We start from the raw sequence: 24,254 nt of genomic DNA, 5'->3' as shown, positions 1-24,254 counted from the left end.
ACAGATACTCAGACTGTGGAGCCATGGAAGAAAGTCCCTGACAAAAACACTGTTTGAACAAGAAGCACAAGAACAGGCAGAAGAAAACTGTTAGACTTGTCAACTGACTGCATGATTATTAGACATAAACACATTGTTTCCTGTAAAACATTCTAAGATTTCTGGGGAATGCAGAATTAAAAACAGGCAAATCAAAGGATAAACAGAGCTGGAAAAGGCAATCACTTGCCTTTCTTTGCTGGCTGTTGGTTTTTACTATGTGGGGTTTTTTGTTGCTATTCTTCGTTTTATTTGTTCTTTGTGTCTTTTGTTTGCTTTGGATTTTTTTCCAGAGGGGTCAAATTCTTTGTGAGTAGAAGAGCAGCTGTGGGTATGCTAGGCTCTGTAGTTCCTCTGTATTCCTAGGAATGGAGCAAGAGGCGCCTAGGTCCTTGCTTGAGCACAGTTGTCGCACCAGAGAGCTCTCTTTTGGTCTTCATGAATCCACTGGAGATAACAAGCTTTGACTTCTAAGCTGAAGGCAACTGGGTCTGGTTCTGAGCAGATGTGTATTAGCTGTTATCAAATCTAGAAAGGTCTTCTGTGCATCTCCTCTGACTTAAGCAACATAACTTTGAGACAGCTCAAAGCCTGCTTTGGATTATAAATTCTCAGATGCATATCAGCAGTAATTGTGTATAGTTTCAGATAAGCAAGTCAAACACTAATGGAAATATTGCCAGTGAAAATAAATTTTCATTTGAGAGTAAAAAAAAATTAAAATCCAGATTCTTTTCTGATTTGTCTGCAGGGCATGAGAAATGTAGTGCTGACAAGTGAGAAGGAGGAGGCGTGCTGACTGGTGGGAGAATGGGGATTTTTCCCTCTTTTGGCAGCAGTGTTTCTTTAGATTGATTTAAGTAGTTCATGAAACTGCCTCCTTGCCCTTCTTCCAGCCCTTTCTTGTACCTCCATACTGTAGTTAATTTGTAATTTTACTTAAAGCTAAAATAATAATAATAATAATAAACAAGTGTGTGTGTGGGGGGGGAAACAACTCTTAAGGTCTTTATTTTTCTGGGTTGCTCTTCTTTTGATTACTTGGAGGACATTCCAAACCTCTTTTTCAGTAGTAAGGTAAATATTTCAAGACCTCACAAAAGCCTGACTGTACCAATCATGTTGTATTTCAGAATTGAAATGTGAATACTAATACCCTGTAAATCAAATATGATTTTCATTAGTGAAAATGAAGTCCATTTGTGTTACAGAATTGACGCAAAAAAGAGAGATTTGTGGCAGTCTAAGCTTTTGTCTTATACTTTCTCCTTGTATTGATGCTTTCATGTATTCAGTAGTGTATTTTGTAGTCAAATTAATAAAAAGAGATGCGTGGGTAACAGATATGCTTAACTTTCAGTAAATACCTACAGTTAGGTTTAGCTTGTGTTGGAGTATCAAATGGAAAGGTATGAAGATTTCAGCCAAGGTTTTACCAACTACCTGGCATTGTTTGCAGTGTGATTTTTAATTTCAGTGATTTGATCGAGATCTTTTTCTTTTGTTTATTTTGAAGTTTTGGTTTTAAAAATGCTTTGAATTCCGGTTTGAGATTTGGAAATGGAATCCTAGAAAATTTCATTTATGTTGTCACAGATTATGCTGGCTGAACTGGTGTCTGTAAATCAATGTATTTTAGCAGTTTTGCCAGAGGGTAGATGATCATTATCACATGTGTGAGACCTGGGTCTCATATGGAATGGTTGTGTCATGGACTGAACCACTGATTGAGCACCTGGGAAAAGGACCCAGTCTGCCCTAGGAATACAGGTGAAGGCAAGAAGGAAAGACCAGGAGGAGCGCTCTTAGACCTCATTTAAGGGCTGACCCCCACCGGGGAATGATCTCTTTCTGGAGATCCCTCCCTGGAGCTTTCCCCCGTGAATCTGGAATATTCTGATATGGGTAAGCAATCTTCTTCTCCTTTATAGCACCTTTCTTTCGTGCTGACCCTTCCCTCATTACACCTCTGGTGAAACAGCTTTTCCCATCATATTGATTTGTGCAATTGCTACTGTCTTGTTTCTGGCTTTGCTACCATGTTGTTGCAAGGTGCTGGTGTATAACTGAAGAGCTGTAGCTTCTGGGAAGCTGCTGGGAATCCCAAAAGTTACTTCCATCTATGTCAGGACAAAATAATGAAATTTTACAAGTTCTTAGGATTTAGTCTATAGCATCAGCTTTGTGTTAAAGCTTTGTGTTCAAGTGGTTCAAGCATCTAGACTCTGACTCGATACCCATGCTGTATTTCTGTATGGTTTTCCCTCACTGTAAATTGAAAGATATTATACCTATTTCTCTGTGAAGTGCTATAAAATCTTCTGATGATGGGCAGCACTTAGGATTTGTCCCCAGGGCTGGCTCTCCGCAGAAACATGTTCCCTGTGAGGAAAAGCATTAAGCTTAGTAGTATTCATTTATCCTGTATAAAGGTGATTTCTATAAAGGAATCAAAAGAAACTTGAATTATGATTGAGCTTTTCTTAGCCTGTGAAAAAAAAAAAATCCATTCTTTCGTTTCATACGAGCTGTAACACTGTAGGCAGCGGCTTAGTGCTTTGCCTACTCTAATTCTTCTATTATTGTGAATTATTTTCTGCTGACAGCTTACAAGCTATTATTACAATAAAATTTTCCTGGATACTAAAATGCTTTTGTTGCATCAAATTGGAGTTTGAAGCATTATTCATAGATATGTACTCCTCTAAGTGTGTAGGGGTGTGTGTGCGTATGTTTCATTATTTTCAGTAATCACTTTGTTATTTGACACTAAAATAACTCTAATGTTACTTGTATTTTGGACATTCTGAAAGTACTATTAGTAGTAGTTTATGAAAAACTGCAAGAAAAAATCTGCAAAAAAAAATATTCATAAGTTGCCTATAAGATTCTAAGATTTTAATGTTATTTAATCCCAAACATAAGTCTGAGGGTAAATCAGAATTCTTTTTCTTTTCCATTTTGGAAGTTGAGATTTTCACTTTTATTTAAGGCCTCTCTGGCTTTGTTTAACCTAACAGGAGATTATTTGTATATCCCTGTGTGGTGACAGTGAGATGACAGCCACGGAAGAACCAGTGCTTGTGAGGAGCATAACTACAAACCATGTGGGTAGCCATCTGATGTGATTTGTGATCCAATACTTCTGATCTCTGATTATTTGTGGAGGAGCTGAAACTATCTCTGTCAAGGTTCTGTGATGAATCAGAGAACTTCTTTCCTTGGTCTTCACTGAAGCTAACCTAGTATCAGAGTTAATTGCCTATTTAAGGCAATAAATTGCTTAATTTGTCTTAATAGGTCTATAAACCATGCCGGAATTTATCAGGGAGAGTTGTTAATAACCATTAGCCTGATGCAAAAGAACTGTGCTTCGTCTCCCATCAGAATCCACTGAATCTATCCAGTTATAGCCATTTCACAGCCTATTGGAAATCCAAAGTTATAACATTAATCAATCAACTATATCAGTCCAAGATTTATAACTCAGTTTTCAATCTCTGTGTACAACCGATTATTGTAATGGTAAGAGTTACTACTTGGCTTATGCAGGTGACATACAACTTTATTCTCTATCTTTATTCAAACTGGTTTGGTTTGAATATAACTGATAAGTGAAAGGGATGATTTAAAAAAAAAAAAAATTTGCTAACCTAACAGTTAGATCCCTCTGATTGGAGCAATGCAAGATTGTTTTAGAACCTTCTAATTGAGGACTTAGAATCAAAGAATGTGCTGTCACTTAGATCACCCCAGCTATTATCTTTTGGTAGGTACTGGTATGAGGTTTGGATATCATGTTCATAATGAAAACTGAAACTTGAGCTTGTGCTGAACTTTACATCCAGGATTTGGCTTCAGTATGTTCTATATTGGTAATCAGTAACTGACTACTTTATGACTACTTTATCAGGTGGAGAGAATGATTAACAGCTCTCCTCCAAGGAGAAAGTAATTTAGAAGGAACAGTGTGGCAGTCTTAATTGTGCCAGAAGCAGCTTTATTTGGAGATCTGTTCAAGACTGTAAATTGGACTCTGTTTGAATCTTTTCTAGTGTTGAGGTAGCATCACTATATTCAACTCCAGTACTCAGCCCTTTACTTGAACATTGCTTATCTAACAGCAGATGTGTGTGTGCAACAGCAAACACTCCTGCCTTAAAAGAAAAATACTAATGAAGTATGTCATTCCATTTCACACATTCCAAAAAATGCATGTCGCATCATTTTCACTGCTTAATGCACATCCTGAAAGGTAAACTGACAGTGTTCTGATGGGCCTAGTATAAATTGATACAGCAAAAAAATAGATACAGAAAAAAATTCCCTTAAAAACATTAGAGAAGCACTTTGTTTTTGGTAATAAATTACCACTTGTCTTGAAGTTGTAGGCAAATTCTTCACAATTTTAATGATGTAAAAGTAGATGATAAAAAAAAAAAAGAGACACGGACATGTGTTTACCAATAAAAGAAATTACATGCAAAATGTCCTTTTCTCCCTGCATGTACTATACAATTTCAGTTACGTGGCTGAATTTAAGCCTAGTGTTCTACCATCTGTCTTTCATAAAGCTATAGTGTGTTAATTATTTTTTTTTCCTCAGTCCCTCATTGTAAACAAAATCTGTTGTTGGTTCTTGCTTGAGTACTTTTTCCAAAGCCTCTACAATAAGTCTTGGCACTACAGTCAGTCTGAAATATGTTTTCACTGCATGATAAGTTAACGATCAGAGCTGATGAAATTCAAAATGATGTTTCCTAAGGCACACCTGCTAATGTTCAGGGATATTTGACTGCAGCAGGATTTTGTATACCTACCATATTCAGTGAACTACTATACTAGTGTATAGAGGTAACATCAAGGACAAGAAATTTTAAACTTTGTTTGTTATGTAGAGATATTTGCTTCTGCAATTTCAAGGACAATCCATTTCAATTTTGATTTGCAGTATTAATGCTGATAGTATAAAACTTCTTGAAGAATTGAAAAGAGAACGCTGTATAGTATGTATGTGCAAAAATAAATTTAAGCATATATAAATTTAAAGCAACTGCTGTTGCATGAATTCCTTCAAAGGAAGGAATAGATGGGATAGATGTGGTAGTGTAAATGTAACACTGAGGGATGTGGTTTAGTGGATTTGGGTGTTGAGTTGATAGGTGGATTTAGATGATCTTAGTGGTCTTTTTCTTCCTTAATGACTCTTTATAGAAACAGTTGTGGATGTGCAAAATGTCTCAATAAGAAAATAGGGAGATAAACTGATTGTCTTGGAGGCACTTGCAGTTCCCTGTTACAACTGCACTTAACATTAAAATATCTTTATTTATGGAAATATCTGTTGAAAGTCTAAGCTTTGATTCTGTAGGGGGGAAAAAAAAAAACAGAAGTATATGATGGTCGTGCAAATTGAGTTTATAAGCCTATCACATTTAAACTTTGGAGCTGTGTTTAGTTATGAATGTTTCTGTACTTTCTGCACAAGGTGGACAGCTTGCCATGTGACAACAAGTGGTTTTATGGGGAAAGCCACACCTCTCCTCATTGGTCCTTCCTCCAGGGGAGGGCAAGAATGTGCCAGCTCTGTAAGAACTGGATTATAAAGCAATCACCTGGAATACCAGAGGAGATTACGAAGGTTTGTACATGGTCTGTACAAGACAGTAGAAATTGAGAATGTCAACATACATTCCTCTAGCCCATAACTTGCCAGTTGGGGAAGGTAAAAGTATATGGGCATGGGGAAGAATGGGATGCGCCAGGTCAGCATGCCTTGCTGAATCTCAATTTATACCTGAAAGTAAACAAATGCTAAAGATGGGGGGATATTCTTTTTCTTCCCTGTTGAGTGTTTAATTTCAGAACATACTGTTGCTATTTACTGCCTGAATGTAATTAATTTTACGAATTATTATATTCTGTTACCCTTCTGGAGGTAATTAATTCATTAAAACCATAGGCATAAAATTATAAAATATTTTCTTAGTATTTTTTTCTTTTAACTTTTACTTAGGGAAAAGAAAGGCAAACTTTTTTCATTTTCTTTAATATCCCAATCCAGGCAATGTAGACAGGCATCTATTTTGTCTATTTATATCCACCAGGAAATTTAGATTCATCTGAGGGAGTCAAGAGTTGTTCCTTTTATTTAGTTTTTATCCACTTTGAGCAAATTCTAGTATGATTATGGGACATTGTAGTATGTATCTATCCAGATATGGCTTAATAGTTTTCCTTTCTATTTTAGTATTTATTTTAAAATCTCAAGCATGCATACAACTTGATAGTCAAGTACAAGCAAAAATCTTTGCACTCAAACTTCCACATATAAATTATCTTAATATAATCTTACATAATACTTTATAATATGCGCGTTACATAAACATGAGTGATTCTTCACTGACTATTGGAAATGCTGAGATTTCCAGGATATGTGAGTCCTTTATGTATGTAATGTCCATAACACTTTCTCTATTGAATATTTTATTCCATCAGAACTTTATCTAATAGCATATGCAGGAAGAAAACAGATATGAAATTCAGTTTGTGTATGGTGTCTTCATTTGTGGAACTGATATATAGAGTAAAGATTAATGGCTTTTGGATTTTGCCTGTCTTAGCCACGTGAAAGTCTCAACTCTGCTTAGGAGGAATACCCACACTTCAGTTTCCCTGGAGTGAAAATTCCTGAATCTTCCCTTCTAGTGTCAGAGAATGTTCATGGATCTTGTTTTACCAACTTAAGAAAGTGAAATGTCTGCTCAATTGGAGGTTTCTGTGACTTCCTGACTTAAAGACTATTCTTAACATTTAGAAAGCTTTTCAGTTATGTAAGTATTAAAACTTATTTAAAAAAATCACACCAAATTTATGAGTTTGCAAGAAAAATCCAAATTTCTGTTTTTTTCCCTATTTAAACTAAATCTTATTAAAGATACAAGGAAGGCTCATATGTTGATATTCAAAACAGTGTTCTTCCTGTGTATTTTAACTGCTCTGAGTAGTTTTCGTAACAGGCTTGTTTTCCCATTAAACTTTTGTTTTGCTCTAACAGTTGAGCATTAAGACTATGTCATCGCTATTTCCTGATTCTTGAGGAGCACTGCTGCAACAGAGCTTTGAATCACATTGTTTCCCATAAAAGGCCCTCTACTACTTACACAGCAGTATTGTCCATTAAAAGGGAAATATTCTTTTGAGAATGAACACAAGATTTATGACATCGTAAGGTGAAACCTCAACTACATGTAGTTACCAGTCTTAGAAAGAAACTGAAAGAGGAGTGTGAATTTCATCTATTTATCTGAAATTCTAGTTTTAGATCCCTAGTATCTAACCTAAATTTAACCTCTTTTAATTTAAAGCCACTTAACATAGAGAGCAACTCTTCTGCCTTACCTCTCTCTTCTGAAAAGCCTGTAGCCCTCAATCACTCTTATTCCAGTTGTGCGACACATCCCACTGTGTTTCTGTGATAACAATTAGGTCATAGTTTTCTAATTGCACCAGTTTCCATTTTCGTTATTTCCTATGCTGTGTGCATTGGTGTAGAGGCAAATAATACATAATTACTGTTGTAAAAGTACTAAATATATACAGGCAAGTGGGACCTGGTGCAGCATTTTAAATCTGCCTTGCCAGTAAGTATAGGTGCACTGCTGGTTAATTCCCTTATCTTGTAACTAATGATGTTGACTGGTTATTGTTGATTGGTTGGTTTATCATGGTGTTTTGTTTAGCTGCATATAAACATATTTAATAATGATGTTCTAAGAAAGTGGAAAGGATAGAAATAGGGATTTCTTGGCTTTCTGGTTTGATTACTCAATGTAATGTCATGCATATGCAGGTGGCAAAATGTGGATGCAGGGCAATAACCATTATGTTCATTTACTTTGCTGTTTGGGAAGCACAGATGTTAACTATCTAATAACAAGGTGGTTCTTATTGTAACAGCCCTTCTGTTAGGTTCTCCTCCAACAAAGCCTGCTGTTTTGTTGTGTGTAAGACACTTACTGCTGGGAACACCTAACTTATTGTATAAATTGTTTTCGGTAATGCTGCTTGTTGCTTACCACCTTAAGGGCGGTGGTGGTGCATAAATCAGTTTTATTTTTCTTCACTGGATGTTTCATATCAGGTTTTTACACTTTATTCCAAAAAATGTGTTCCCTTCCAGCCATGAACCTAACAAGCATATAGAATGACAGGCAAACTCCAACTATCTAAGGATCTTGCTTCATCTATTATTTATAGCTCTATGAATTACTATTTGTTCCTTTAATGACCAAATACTCAGTTTGAGCATATACTGGTAATGCAACTTTCAGTCTTGTACCTTAAATGATGTACTGAATATAGTTGGATCAATGTTTCTTGCAACTGTAATCTAAATGGCTAAAAGATTTTGGGTCCTAGAATACATGCAGCAAACTGAAGCTGAGCAGTGCAACAAAAGTCAGAGGTCCAGGGAATTTTTTTTTTTTTTTTGCAAAAATACACAGAAATATATTGTTTTTATAATGTCTTTGATCATTGAACATTTCCTGTCCTTGAGTTATGAGGTCCGCTGAGCATCTCTGGAATCCTCAGTGGCACTACTAACTCTGTAGTTTCATCTGCTTAAAATTAAGAAGGAAGAAAACAAATCCACCTGGAGCTACCTGAAAGATGATATATCTTGTAAGAAATGTGGCTCTAAAGTTGCTGAGCCACGAGTAACTCAAGTTCAATTATAGATAACTGTATGCAGAAATAAAAGTCTCAACTCTGAGAAATGCTTCAATATGTTTAGCATTTAGCAGCTTGCTTAATGTCATCCATCAGCACTGCATCTCCTCCTTTGCTATAATGTGCTTAGTACACTATCTTGCAACTTGAATACCAATTGAAAGTCAAGGTCTGAGTTTTAGTCACCAAAGCTATTTGTTGGATTAGCCCAAGGAATGAGAGAACCTCTCTCCTTCATGGTTCTGATTTCCCATAAGAGCACAGTGAAACTGCTCTGCACCCTTGAACACAGCCTTTAAGCCCAAGGTCATTCAGTGCACTGCAATGTGAGGAAAATGAAGAAGAGGACACTAATACAGCTTTGTTAAAGAGAAATCTCGTAGTATAATTCACAGAGCATGCAGATAGCAGAGTAATTTATATGGCATAAGCATTTGTTTTTTCCTAAAGCTTAGAGGTATCTTATCCCTCTGCTAGCTCATTCCAGCTGTATTACTTTTCTGCATTACAGGTAAAAGCTATAGCATTTGTATCCTTGTGCCTATTGCTGATCCTTTGGAGAGCTGGAGTTGTTAGATTTAGTGCTAAAATCTCTGAAGATGTTTGATTGTTTAATTGTTACTATTACTTTGCGATAAATCTAGGATATAACCTATTTCTTAAATATCTCAACTAGGAATGTTGACTTGGTTTCTTCACATCAGAGGGATATGCAGATTACAGTGAGATACAGGACTGCTATTGTCAGGGGGTAATTAATTCAGGTTTGCTGAGTCTTCGTGGTGTTACAGTCTCACTTGAACCTACTGGGAAAAAAAATCAGAGTGGAAAAAAAAAAACGCAACAAAATAAATATTTTGTTGGTGCTGAGAGTAAAATGTTTTTCTCTGTTTCCTGTATCTTTACAGCATGCTGCTCTCTAGAGCTTTTGATACAATTTTCAGAAAGAAATGGCAGTCCTTAAAGTGATAATCACATCTATTTTTTTGTTACCTTACCTGTTTGTATGTTTTTAATGTCTCTGCAGGCCCACAGTGACATTGAAATTATTTTTTTTCCTTAAATAAAATGTCAGCAGTTGACAATCTGTGATTCAATGGTACCATTTTATAGTTCTACAGTTCTAAGTATAGAGGAGTGATTTCTACTCCCTTTTGGCAGAAGTTGAAGTAATATGTCAGATATAGGATGCCCATAGCTAAAAGTAATCTCTGAGAGGTAGGGACGTCAAGACAATAGATTGCTGTTTTTTAATTATTATTTTGCTTGTTTTTCCCAGATACCAAGTTTCATACCAGCTTGAGATATTTGCCAAAGTAGCTTTCTGTATTTTTATTATTTTTGTGTGTGTGTGTTCTCTGACACTGCATTACTTCTGTCTTCTCACACTCCTCTGGTGTGACAATTCTGTCACAACTTGTTTTGGAAGATTGTAATGCTTAGGTGAAAGATCACATTGTGCTCTTCCAAGAATCTGTTTTTATACTGTTTGCCAGTCTTTTGATGATATCTTATGTTTGTTCCAAGAGTAGTTGCGAAGTGATTTCTCTTGGTACAAAATTTTTTGTTGTAGGTGATTCAAAGTGCCTCCCCCTTTTTCTTTTTTTTTTTGTAGTTGCACTGTTTAAGAAATCAATAGAAACTGATTAAAATGTTCAGTTGTTCTCTGCCGACTGCATTTTAATCAGGCTACATTCTTGTGTCTTTGTTTGGTGTCCACCCCTGCAGATTGTAGAGTTAACTAAGTCATCTACATTTGCCTTTAGTTCCAGAAGTTTAACTCCGGAACTATACTTAAGGGATGATTTTGGTGGGCAATAAAGATGATCAAAAGTATGAAACTGCTTCCACGTATCCTCTGTCTGGAAAGACCCTTAGCAGAACAGAGTAATGTTGAAACAAAAATCTCTACTGTCCCTGTGTTTCCTTCTGGGTTCATCATCTTTACTTTGCTCATGAGGAATTCAAAACAATAGAGCCTATTAGTAGATAAGAGAGAAACTATTGCCTGAGAGAGGCTGGGCTTGTAGGAAGCAATTTTAAAGTACGTATGCAGGCAGATACAGTTCAAGTCTGAGTATTTTATGATGTGTTTTGCTTCTTTCCAAATATGCCAAGTACGTTGGCAGTATGTTTGGTGTTTAAGGGGCAGTTGAAGTCTTAGATGATCTGAAAAAGTGTTTAATTCCTTTTAATATCTAACTAAGCCGAGCTCCTAGTTTACTGCAGAACTAACTTTTGTTTACAGGAAGGCATGGAATTTGCTCCTGTTGAAATGAACATGAGTCACACCTACACGAAATCCTTCAGCCATCTGCCATAAGTCAGTAAATCCTTTTTTAAATGTCCATTAATTCTGATTAAAAAAAAAATAAAATCGAGGAAATCCCCCCATCTGTGTTATAGAGGCATTGTGTTCATGGGGAAAGCACATCAAGAATCCTATCGCTCCTCACTTTAGCACTGGGGGTTAGCTTGGGTGATGATTTAGAACAATTGCAGTCATTTGTGGAATTGTTCACTGTATATTGCTGAGAGAATCTCTGCATGTTAATTCGTTAAGTAATTGAGGAGCAAAATATTATGATACTTCAGCAATTTGGTACTAATACAATAGTGTGAAGTCTCTGTTGCTTTTAACATGATTAATTCTACTGTGGTGAGTACAAATACTTGTATAACAAGACAGAAACTGCCAAGATAATTTAGTGTTAGAGAAATGAAATGGACAAGGGGAAGAGATGTGCAAATTATATTTTTTGAATTTGCCTTCAAGATGCAAATTCTTCAGAAAAGACAAAAACTCAAATTTGCTGAGAGCAACTTTTTTTTTTAGCTTTGAAAAATAATAATCCAAATAAATTTGGAAATAACCCTGTTTTTAATGTTGTATGGCAAAATAATTGTAATAGAAACCACATGTCTTTTGAAAGCTGTTATTTAAGCAGTCAGTTATTGTTCATGACCAAATATTTCTGTCATGACAAAATATTAGTATCCTAATAAATATCAAAAAATGTTTATGTTGCACAATCTGGTGATGTTCTGCTTCAGTGCTGACTTTGGCTGGGAGGTGTGAAAGCATCATCAATATAATGTAATGATGACATACTGAATGACTGACTACAAAATCTTTCAGATGGTCATATGATGGTGGCAGGTTGACAAAATTTAAAGAATCAAAAAAATGTTTAAACATACTTCTGCTGTGAATGTTAAATTGAATGTATATTTTTGAGAAGAATTTGAGTATTTTTTTTTTACTCTTTTGCTGATATGTACACCACAAAGTTGGTTAATGCCAAAAGAAGAGCATCAGCTCCTAAATTTGACTTTTCACAAGCTGCTTTGTAGCAAAGCAGTGATAATATTTTGCACAGCAAGAATTGTAGTATATGCATATTTTTAAGAGTAGTCCACATCCTTCATTGTCTTCCCATACTCAGTGAAAACATTTATTAAAAGTAATGTAATTTCTGAATAAGGTCTTCAACTTTCTTTATATTTGTTCTCACTGCTCTTGTTTTCTTTTCAGATATTTGGTTTCTTTTTATCGTAGAGGAAAAAAATGAAAGAACAGATTTGTTAACTTGACTGTGACCTTCACAGCTCTAGAATTACTTGTTCATAGCACACCTGGTACACATGGACTTGTAGCTTGAGTCTTGAAGATTTATTTAAATTGTTCTCAGGAGTTCCTTAGACCTGTCAGATGTTCATACACAGGATATAAATTGATATCCATTTGTAGTCAGAATAGCCGCTGAGAGCCTGAAATGGACCAAGGATTGTGGCTTATGAACAGAAGCTCCTGTTTGTGTACTGAAAGAGTTGAACTGAGTTAATGAACGGGTACTGACAGTGCTGCAGCCAAAGAACCTTACCCATGCTGTGATCATTGCTATCTGGTCTCCTAGAAGAACGTGATTCAATTATATGATCTTTTCCTTCTCTGAGCACTCTTTAGTGTGAAGATTCTCCCATTAAAACCTTTCCTCAAATACATTTGACACCAGTTACTTTTCTTCAACTTCTAGATGCCCTCTGGAAGTTGTTCAGTATCTGAGACTGAGTTTGCCAAGGTGGTTCAGGGAAATCTCTGACAACTGGGCACTCACTCAGAACTTGAAAAGCATTGACTTCATCATCAGGAGTGCAGACCCTGAAAGCAGACTGTAATTCTTTTCACTCTATCATGTGATAATTTACTTAACAATGGAATTAAGGTCACTGAGGCAGCATCCTCTCCTTCATGATACAATTTCTCAATTACCTGGAATAGTTTTGAGTTGAAGGGGTTTCTCTTTCTGGTGATGTATAGCATATACAAATGAATTTAAGGCATTCTTCAAGATGATTAAGAATGTTCTGCAAACCTTTAAGATGAAATGTTAATTGAAGAATTGAATGTCTGCCTAGACAAATAAGTACTTTGACATGAGTGACCTCTTTACATCTCTATTCTTGTGATTTAGGCTATTCTTGATGTTAAAAGGTCCTTCTGAAAGAAGATCCTTCACATCCCCATCTCTTGGGAATAAATCTAAGGCACTGTATTTGTCCCAGGTAATGGGTTATTTAATATGTAGTATAAGTACTTCATAACCAGTTCCCACCTTCAGTAATATGTCACCTGGCATTACTGGCACTTTCTTCAGAAGGACTTGTAATTCTTGCTGCTTATATTGAGTGCTAGATGTCATGCAGTCCCAAGTTTTTGACCATTTGTCTCAGTCGGCTTCTGAGGAATAACAATTTGTACTGAAGCCTCCCACCAATGAGAACTGCCTTGAAGGCTCATACAACATTTTAGCTGATTTACAAATGTGTCTAGAAGATACTTTCTCTGAGATGTGTATCTGGGCTTCTGGCTGTTTCTGTTTACTCTGACCCAGCAGTGCATTCTCGCTGAATTAGCTGTGGTTGATAGGCTTAACGAAGATCTATTTATTCAAAGGGCTCCCTAATAATGAGTGTTCAGGGCTTTGCTTGAACTGAATTTTTGAATTGACACGCTGATGATTCTTTAGAGATTTAAATAAGCAATTTAACAAAAGATGTGTTTTTTAATGAAGCATATTCGTATTATGTCCTTCCTGCCCCCAAACCCTTTCCCAACTAGAAAGGGTAGAAATAAAGGCGAGTGGGGGTAGAAATAAAGGGGAGTGGGGGAAAAGAGTTTAATTCTCAAGATAGAGTGCATCTTTGCATTGCAGTAGTTAATTTCAAGAAGCAGGAAATCCAGCTTGCTCAGTTAGATAGGCGTCTGATGAACTGATTTACAAACAAGTTTAGTCTTGCCAAGCAAATCTAAGTCTGTGTCTTTCAAACGAAAGTTATCTACGTAGTAGTGTGTATTGTTTTTGAATAATTGTCATTTCTTCCCTAATAATAACGGACAAAGTATCTTCAATATTTTTTTGTCTTAATTTTGACAGAGCTTGAATAATTGTGTCCCACTTTGACAGAAGCTAGTGATATAACTTAGTGTTAATAACTAGACATATTTTATCAAGTGTGTGTAGAATTGTATCTGGAAACACATAATCAATATGAAATCAATAGAAATAAAACTAGTTTTAATATGATTAACTACATTTTCTACTGAAGGTTAAATGTTAAAGAGAAGGCTTAAAGAGAGAAGGAAAGCAAGTCTTAATAAAATCAGAGGTAGGAATTTAATATCAGGAATACAGTAACATCTTTGAAACAATACTAGGTCAGCAAGCTTTTTGTGGTTATACAGAGAAAACTGTCTAAAACATTTATTTCTTTCTAGTGAAGCTAAAGTAAAATTTAATGATCTACTCTCCCTAGGTAGCTTTTTATATGACTCTTTGTGAAAGAATTCCATGATCCAAATTTTATTTAGAGATGGCTCATCAAAATGTACTTGTATATATCCCACAACTTCACGAGACATGCTGAAACTGAAAAAGAAGCCTAAATTGAGCTGATGTATGCTTATCTTCTCTCTTGCGTTGATATACACAAAGATTAGCATGAGCAAAACTTCAGATGCAAGCATGTATAATGCTAAAGGATCATTAGAAGGACACTGAGTCTTTAATGTAAATCCTTTACAAAAGCTATTAACAATGTATGTTTGTCACAATAATTTACGTTTGCCTCATCAACCTTGTGATATTATTGCATGGCAAGTCATAATATGAGGAGTCATAGAATACCAGCAGCCAACATGGCAACACTGAATACCCTTCATGTATAGTGAAAGGAAATACTGGTATATATCTTCACAGTACACAACTGTCTTGTCCTACATGACTTTTCTACATCTGTCAGTGGACGAGTTAAATGTGACGAGATTGAAAGTAGAGTAACAAAGTAAATGGTCTGAGCATTTGTCTCAGCTGTCTGCAAGATTTCTCATTTCAATGGAAACCGCTTTGAAATTCTTTCTAACCAATAACTGATAAGATTAAAACCAATTTTAAAGCCTAAAAGCATGTTTTTAAACCTGTGCTTCAGTACAGTTGAGAAACAATCTGGAAGTGATGCATGAAGCTGGTGAGTTATTTGCTTAATTACAGGCTTGTGCTGGTGCCAGGCTGGTATGTGCAGGTAACGTTCTGGTGTAGATTCAAAGGCGAATTACTTGCTTACTTGTTTGAGTTCCAATTTATAAATCTTGTTTTCATTGTTTTATTGTCAAAGTGGTGTATTTCCTTGTTTCTGGAGAAAGAACAGAGAAATTGGAGAGAAGATTAAAAAAATAAAAACTATCACGTTTAATCTATGGAATGCTATTTATCTCCTTCATAGGCTAGCTAAAATCAAGATGCATCGTGTAGACTTTGTGACCTTGATCCCTTGTAGCTCAGATTGCTCTGAATTGCTGTAGCTTATACTGTAATATACCTCAAAGATGAATAGCCTTTTAGAATGTGAGTTTTTTTGCTGGTTCTAAAAAAAAAAATAAAAATAAAAAAATTATACTTCGCTGACAGGGTGAGGTCTCAGGACTTGCCTGATCATGCCTTGGCCTTTGCTGATTTTACTTGTTTCCAGAATTGTCTAGTGTTCCTGGTTTCTTAAGCCATCTCTCAGTGGCATATGCGGATGATTTTTGCTTAACAAGCTATAACCTCTTCTTCAACAGAAGCTGGAGAAATACTTTCCTATTTTCAAACTTAGAACCTGTTTATCCTTGTAACGAGACTGATAGTGAGACATAGAGAAGCAGTAAAATACACCAAGTACCATATAAAATAATATAAAATAAAAAGATACTGAGACTGAGGAGAAAGAACTTCTGACTACGTTGCCAGGCTGCTCTTGACTCTTTTTATCTGTCTCTCCACATCACTGTTCCTGAAGAAGATCATAACCTTAGTACAAAGAGGAAAAATGGAAGGTTAAGCATAATATAAATATGTCAGAAAGATGCTAGAACATTTTAAGCTAAATTTTGTCTGTGTTTCTGAGATTTTTCTGAATTACTTGAGTTGGGATAATGCTGTCTAAAATGTTCATTAGAATAAGCATAAATATGTAGTTCTATACATACAACAAATTTTCCTATAGAAGTCTAACTGAAAATCTTCCTAAATTATCTTAGCACTAAAAGCTAACTGCTAAAGCTGAAAAAAAGGAAGTTGTCAGGATGTATGACTGAGGGGAAGAAATAGAAATGGAAATATAAAACCATCCCTTTTAGCTGCAGTGCCTCTGTAGTTTTTCTCAACTCACTCTTTGGACCTCACCTTCATAAAAAAAATCCACATTTTTGAGAATTCCTTTAGTAAAAGGAAGACTGTGATTTAATATAAATAATTTCATCACTTTCAACTTTTATTTTTTAAAATTATCTCTGATATAAGCTGTCTGAGAAACGAAAGCAGAACTCTATATAGATTTGTGGCTAAGCTTGCATCCCACCATTATTTCCGTCTGGGTTTGGAAGGTTGTTTTTTTTTTCTCCCACTGTAGACTTAGGTGTTTCATAGTTTTCATAGTATCACTATAAATACAGCAAAGCAAAATGTACTCAAGCCCTGTAGGAGGAACTTCAGTGGTTAGGTTAACTCTAGTAGAGGGGAAAATAACATGCTGCACTGAACACCTGTCTCAGTCTTCATTTTTAGCAATGTCTGCCTTTGAAACATGCTGTCTGTTGTTGTTTGTTTTTTTTTTCCCCTCATATTTTCTTTAATAACCTAGGAAGGACAAGGAAGATCAGGTTATCTTGTAAATGTTGCTTGTCAAATTTTACTTGTGAAACTGAAGGGATTTTTTTTGATCCACGTTTATCCAGGAAATTTGTATTAAAAACTGTGTTTTGAGTGTAATGCTCTCCCCTCCCCTCAAACTCTGAATGACAGTTCACAAGACTGTAAATGAGACCAGCACTCCTGAAGGGCAGTTCCAAACCTTGAGTGAGGAGAGCAATGAATAAAGGTGAAAATTTTGAGCTCTATTTTTAATTTTTTTTAAAAAGAAATTTTAAATTGGAAAATACTGAGAAATGCTGCCTGAACCTTGAAGTTTCTTTCAGATAAGCATAGGCAATTTGGGGGGTTTAAAATGTGCCTTTATTTGTTAAAGCTACAAATAAGATTCTAACTTTCATACTTCATAGCGACTGTATCATGAAAAAGAACTAAAGGATGAAGGATGAAGACCTTCAAGTTGTTGTTTCTCATGTTATGTTTGAAATTGAACTGAGATCAGATCATATCTGTAGCAACTTTCTCAGCCTGTGTATGGGAGTGTCTGTACCTATATATATCCAATTCGTTTGTGTATAGATATGGTATAGCATCTTATTTTGGATTAATTTATCACTTTTGTTCCATGCAATACTGTTTGTAGTTGTGCAGTGAAGCATTTTGGCTAATTAGATTGGCAATTCAGACTTGGTTCAAAATGCATGTAGAATATTAACAGTAGTCTTGCTGCATGTCTATTTCATTAAAAAAAAAAAAATGATTTATGCTTATATCAGTTCTGAAATAATTAATTGTAGCAGTATTCCCTAGTAAAAAGTAGCTCTTTCTTCTGAAAGAGCTGATGTTTTTCCTTCAAATAGCTGTGTTGTATAGATACACCTTTGCTCAAGATCATAAAGTATGTAAGAATACAGTTGTGTTTCAGGAGCTGATAACTTTTTTTGTGCAGATAGAGATACTCCCTGAATATTAATGGGTCTTGATACCTCTTTGAAATAACAGCTATTCTTATTTTGTAGATGGAGGTGCTAAGGCAAAGAGAGGTTAAAATGCCTGCTTTACTTGTGAAAGCGGCAGATAACTGGGAACAGAAATCAGATGGTTTAACTTTATATATTTTATTAAATTATAATCTTTCTTTCTCTCTATACACAAATATTTGCCCCAAAGCTATGAAATGCAGAACCTTGAGATTTGAATTTGATTTTAAGGAGCGACTCCTAACTATTACTCTAGTTGAATATCTTCAATATTCTTCTATAGACAATAAGAATAGTGGTGCTGTTGTATTGCTAAGATCTTACAGATAGCCAATTAGTTTCCATATGTATCCTATTCTCTAGCATATTAAGTTGTATAATAATTTTTCTGTATTATGGACAAACATCATTGTTCAGAACTGTCAAAGATGGCAATACTACTCAATCTCTAATTTCCAACTGTTTCCTAGGTAACAAGGATACAGCTGCAAAACTGCTGTGTCAAATGGAGACAAACTAACAGCCTTTTCTCCTATTTTGGAATTTGAATTAAGTAAATCATAGAACTAGCACTGTTTCAGAAATTACAAGGTATGGAACAGAAGGTTGACATTCTGATTCCAGTGCACGTGTTTTACTTTTGGGTTTCTGTACATCTAAGATTTTACAGGAGCTGACAGAAAACTTGTAAAATAAATCACAGCAGTATTTTTGTAAAACTTTACTGTGTACTGGAATCACTCTTTTCCATGAATGAAACAAACAAAAAAGAACAAGCAAAACAAATATTTATCACTATTGTTTTCTGCAACTCCAAAATTCAATGGCTTATTTGTGCAGTAAGCCCATTTCAGTAAAGAAGAAGCAAAACAAAGTATCAGAAAACAGAATTAAGTTATGAAGTTGTGCTCAGTAAAGAGATTACTCTCGCATACAGATAAAATTATATGCAACTTAGTCTTTTTATCATTGAATGCTTTACTGTTATTCAAGACTTTATAAGTTATATAAATAGTAAGATGATAAATGATAATTTGATAATTAATGTTGACTGACATAGTCTAATTTATTGGGGAGGAGCTTTAGGAATATATATTATGAATTTTCTTTCAAAACCATAAACAGAACTAAAACTGTGATACGTTTTGTTTGTCTAAATGTAACAGTATAATTACAGAGATAAATCCCAAAATGTGTCAACAGTCTGAAAATCTGTTGTGGTGAGGTTCATTTTGTATCCTGGTGAATGATCCTTTCAGGTTTTGTTATATACCATCTTTGACTTTTGTAATACTGGGAGTAATGCAATTCACAGAATGTTTCTTTCTCCGTTGCATTAAGCATAAATTACTTTTCCTCACTTTCAGGGTTGGCATACTTAGTCCCTTTTTGCCATTTTGTTTGCCTTTCATACAACTATTATGCTGATTACACAAATAGTACAGCTCCCCAAGTTCTTTCCTGTGCTGCTACTCCAGCCTAGGAGTGCTCCTCTATACATCATCAGAGCCTCATAATTGAAACATCTACTGCAATTGTATCTTGAGTACTACATTAAAAGGTGGTCATGACAATGAGATAAGAGGATGATTTGTTAAACAACTGTGTTTACAGTGTGTCACTGCTTCCTTATGATCCCCTTTCCCGTCAGTTACATCCACTAATCATATTTGACTCGATATCCAGATCTGTGAAGCCTTTGGCATAAAAACTACATTGAGTTATGCGTAAAGTGAAAATGTTTTAATGTAATAAACCTGTGTGCACCTGTTAGCACGGCTGCAATTAGCTCAGAGCATAAACTGAAGGTTGAGTTGTCACCAGCCTAAAACCTGTTAGAATGCAGAGTAAAAGATGGATGTTTAGATCTAAGCACAACAATTCCATTGTAACAGATTACTTTGACAAATAAAATGAAAAATATAGTAGTAATAGAGAAAATTAATGCAGCGACACTTCAAGGTAGAATTGTGACACATTTTCACTTCTTGAAAAGTGTAAGTGGGTTACATTTATTTAAGAATACATACTCTAAGTAGCAGTAAATACTTTCCTTTTCATTCCTCCTTAGTGTTTGCAAGCAGCAGCTACTTACATATTTATTTTTATTTAAAATAGCAAGTATGACACGTTTTTTCCTGCATGTATTGCAAGAAGCTTGATAATCTCAAGCAATATCATAAGGCAGGGGAACAGGAAAAGTGAGCAACCATCTGGCAGGTGCAGTGTATGCCCTGTTTACCCAGATCTGTTAACTCTCCCAAGATTTTGAAATAGCTACCATGCCTGAAGAGCAGAAAACTTAAGTTATTTGGTCTTTATTCGTTATGAGCAATCACACACATGCCAAATAAATAAATCAAAGCTGCTCCAAGGTAATGTTCATTTTATTCTTTTCTGTACAGTTGTTGTAAGGTACTGTAGACAGTTGACACTGCGTTAAAATACATGATTATTGCTTCCAGAGCTCCTCTTATATGCAAACTATGTGATTGCATCCACAGACCTTGATGTCCTTTTCAGATAAAGTCATCAGAGAATACTGCTTCTGTATTACAGACAAGTGTGTCATGTAGGTCAGACTAACAATTTAGAGAAGCAAAATAACATCTGTTTTAGAAGATGTTTTAAAACATTTTTTTTAAAAGTAATTTTTCAAAAAGGTGATGGCAATATTTTCATGAGCACTAGTTTTCAAACAAGTTAGGGAAGCACTGAAAGAATCAGACTGAGCTATAACAGATGGTGAGCACTATCAGGGCAGAGAATGTATTTCTGAGTCAGGTTGATCTGAGTGAGGAGGAACACATGAAGAGCAAATTACAGCTGTTATCTTATAGCCATGATCAAAGCAACCCCATCAAGAACATTGGCTTTGCCACTGCTGTTGAATTGAAAATAATCATCTACTGAAGATAGGTTAACAGAGTCATGAAATTGCTTTTTGAACTGCATTCACCTTGTTTGCAGCTGGTTGAAAATCATAGAATGGTTTGTGTTGGAAGGGCCCTTTAAGATCATCTAGTGCCAATCCCCTTTTATAGGCAGGAACATCTCCTTCTGGACCAGGTTGCTCACAGCTATACCCAGCCTGTAAAACCTTTTCCATAACCATGAAGTCTTCGTAGATGCAAGAATCTATATTCAATTATTGATCACTCATCTTCTAGTTGGGTTAGGGCAATGAGCATTCTTCTTTTATAATTATTTCCCCCTCCCTTTTTTTTTTTTTCTTTTTTTTTTTTCTAACTCAGACCTGTCATGACTTAATGGGATACTCTAACATATCTGATTTTATTAGGAAATAAAGTGCTTTACTTATGTTCCATATTGCTAAGGCAAAAATCTCTTTGCAAGCTTTAGAATAACAGACTGGGAACTGTCTGACCAAAAACAAATTAGTGGCGGTAAGATCTTGACGTAGTAACTAGTTCTGACCAGTGTGTTATCTAACAAGTAAGTAGGACTTACACTTTTGTGAAAAATGTGAACACTGGTAAGACTGTAACCATGACATGTCATGTCATTTGTGGTGTTAGATTTCTGCTGCTCTGGAGAAAAATACCTAATCTGTCACTCTGAGGATATTACCCCCAAAAAAGTTGTCTAGGGGAGACAAAGTGCTGCTTCCTTTCCTGGCTCAGTTATTTGGAGTTCACCCAGATGTGTCTGCTCAAGTGCTGTCTTCCCTCCCCATCACCTGGAGCTTGCATCCTCTCAGATGACAAACTTTCCTTGCTACAGATAAAACATGGCTACAGAACTCTTCTGTTTCCCTACTGAGTATTCCTACATTATCTCTAAAAAGCATCCACATAGTCAGTTCTGCAAATTGTATGTCTTCAGTCCCCATGCCTCTGGCAAACGAAGGACAAACATGTGAACACAACATGCAGATAAGGCTGTTAAAAAGTTTAACACTAAAAACAGTTGAGTTTTGTTTACTGCTGTTACAACATTTGGTTTTGTCATGTAGTTACTGCCTATTATTAGCTTTTAGAAATAAAAGATAACCTAGAGTGTTTTGAATTCTTAAAAATATTTTTTGTACCAGTACCACTTAACTTCCATCTTAGGAGGCCTCTCCTTTCAGATCTGAATTTCCCTGTAAGGTTACAAGAAGCATGTAGGAACTTTCTCTATCTTATCAAATGGTGGTGGGAGTTCATAGCAATGCAATGATGTTCACTGAAGTTCACTGAAGTGGTAATCTCGTATTTAAAAAAAGAATCATTGTTTAGGCAACTTCTGTGAGATAAATGTTTGTTCCTCCTTTACACTGGTATTTTCTAAAAAGAATAATTAGAACACAGCTTTCTTCGGTAATCAACACAGCATATTTCTGTCATGTTTGAAATAGCATATAGTAGCTAATTGTCATTTTTTTTAATCTTTTTTTTTTTTTTTTCCAACACGTACATGGTAACTGTGTTTTACTGGTCCACATTTACATATCTGATCTTTATGAAGCTTATCTCAATAGAAAAAAAAAACAGACAAAAAACCAGACCTCCTAAATAGTTTATCTATTCAATTTAAAATATAAAGCATCTGATATAATAGTATACCAGAAGTAAATTAGATTGTATTGCAAAATAAATAGCAGCTGTAATCACTGACTGTAATCGTGGTATGCAGGACATTTGTTGTAGTAATTTCCACTTCATAGAAAGACTCAATAATGAAAAAATTAAACTAGGTCTTATCCTAGACATCATTTCTTTTCTTCTTGTGAATTCAAATTCTCTTCTTCACATAAGTTTCTTCTGTCCAGTACATGGAAAGCTAAAGCTACTTTATGAATACTCAAGTGTGGTTTCTACTTTGTAAAGTCAAATGTTATTCTGAAACATATTCTCTGGAATGTATGATTTCCTAAAATATTTTCAGGTTTTACTGCATATATTGCACTGTGATAATATGAATGTTTACACAAAATACTTTTCTAAAGGTCACATTTTATGAAATCTTGAGATACTCCTTTTCAGAATGACTTGAATGAGAGAAGTACAGGCTTAAAACTGTTCAGACTTTCCTTAGCTTTGATGCACAGAAGATTTTATCTATGCCAAGTATCTAGAACTGTAATTATTTTTGGTTTTTAAATGAAAACCAGATAAGAAAATGATGAGGATAAAGATACAGCAGAACAAATTCCTTGCCTCATAAGGCAACCCTATTGATGTTGTTACAAAGAGTTAACACTCTCTTCTTTTATCCTTATTTTTTAATTTACTTCTCCCTCTTCCTATGAAATTAAATTAAAAATAAACTTGTGTTGTGTGTTTCCTTTTCAGGAGATAAATGCAAACCTACTGAATACAGCAAAGTGAAAAATATGTTATTGGATCTTCAAAATCAGAGATACGCTGCACAATCAAAAGATAGAAATGTTGGTGAGAAAATGGCTTTAAGGAAACTTCTCGTAGATCAGATGTTTCATTATTTTGATTCTGATAGCAATGGACTTGTGGACACAAATGAATTGTCTCAGGTAAGATTTAGATTTGTTTCTATTAGCCCAGAAGCTATTCAATTGCTATTGTCCGGATACATGGAATATTGTGTCTCAGGATGCTTTCACTTTAGGAAGTATATGTGTATCTCTGAGGTGGAAAACTTCGTTCAGGTTTTCTGGGAAAATTTTAATTATTCCGAAATTGTGATAATTATTAAGAAACTTGAATGCAGTTACTTTAAATATACATGAGGAGGGGCAGAATGTATTATAGGTTGCTTTGTCCATTAAATATTCTATTTTCCACTGCAAGTACTCTTGAAGTCTAAATGTATTTTAGGAGTTAAAAAAAAAAACCCCAAACAGTATTTTAAAGCAATTCAATAATACTAATTGAGCTTTTACTGTGTTTCTAATCAGCGAGCTTTATTAATTAATTGCAGATTTAGACCAATAATGGTTGCACCAGAAGGCATGACAGCACTAGCTATAATTTACCTAAGAATGCTAAGTCTCGGATGAATGTTGTCATGGGAAATGTATTTTGATTGACTGGACAGTATCAAAGTTTACTTATGAGAAACTCTATAAAAAACCATCAAATTTGATAACACTGAATACTAGACAGCCACTAAAAAAATATTTTTCTGAATGGAGGCTGCATTATAAATCATAATAGGGTGCTTGGTTCCAATTTATATCTGGGGACAGGGTAGCTCTGGGTTCTCAAGGTTCTGGCTGATGGCAAATTGAATGTGAATGAGCAGTGTGCCCTGGCAGCCAAAAGACCCAACCTTACCCTGGGCAGCATCAGGCCCAGCACTGCCAGTTAGGTGAGGGATGGGTTGTTCTGCT

General features: G+C 35.3%; 1 protein-coding gene across 2 annotated transcripts in view; it reads left to right on the top strand.

Moving 5' to 3' along the window:
• The window catches only part of FSTL5 (follistatin like 5), a 218,517-nt gene that overhangs the window by 95,681 nt on the left and 98,582 nt on the right, over window positions 1-24,254 (top strand). For both annotated transcript variants that reach the window (XM_031553001.1, XM_031553000.1), the window contains exon 4: window positions 23,239-23,435. In XM_031553001.1, coding sequence (XP_031408861.1) covers window positions 23,239-23,435 — 197 coding nt within the window. The remainder of the gene's footprint in view (window positions 1-23,238; window positions 23,436-24,254) is intronic.

Source organism: Meleagris gallopavo, chromosome 4 (assembly GCF_000146605.3).
Source record: "Meleagris gallopavo isolate NT-WF06-2002-E0010 breed Aviagen turkey brand Nicholas breeding stock chromosome 4, Turkey_5.1, whole genome shotgun sequence".
In the NCBI taxonomy this organism is placed as follows: Eukaryota; Metazoa; Chordata; class Aves; order Galliformes; family Phasianidae; genus Meleagris; species Meleagris gallopavo.
Note: the sequence above shows the minus strand (reverse complement) of the source record. Positions and strands in the feature narration are given on the sequence as shown.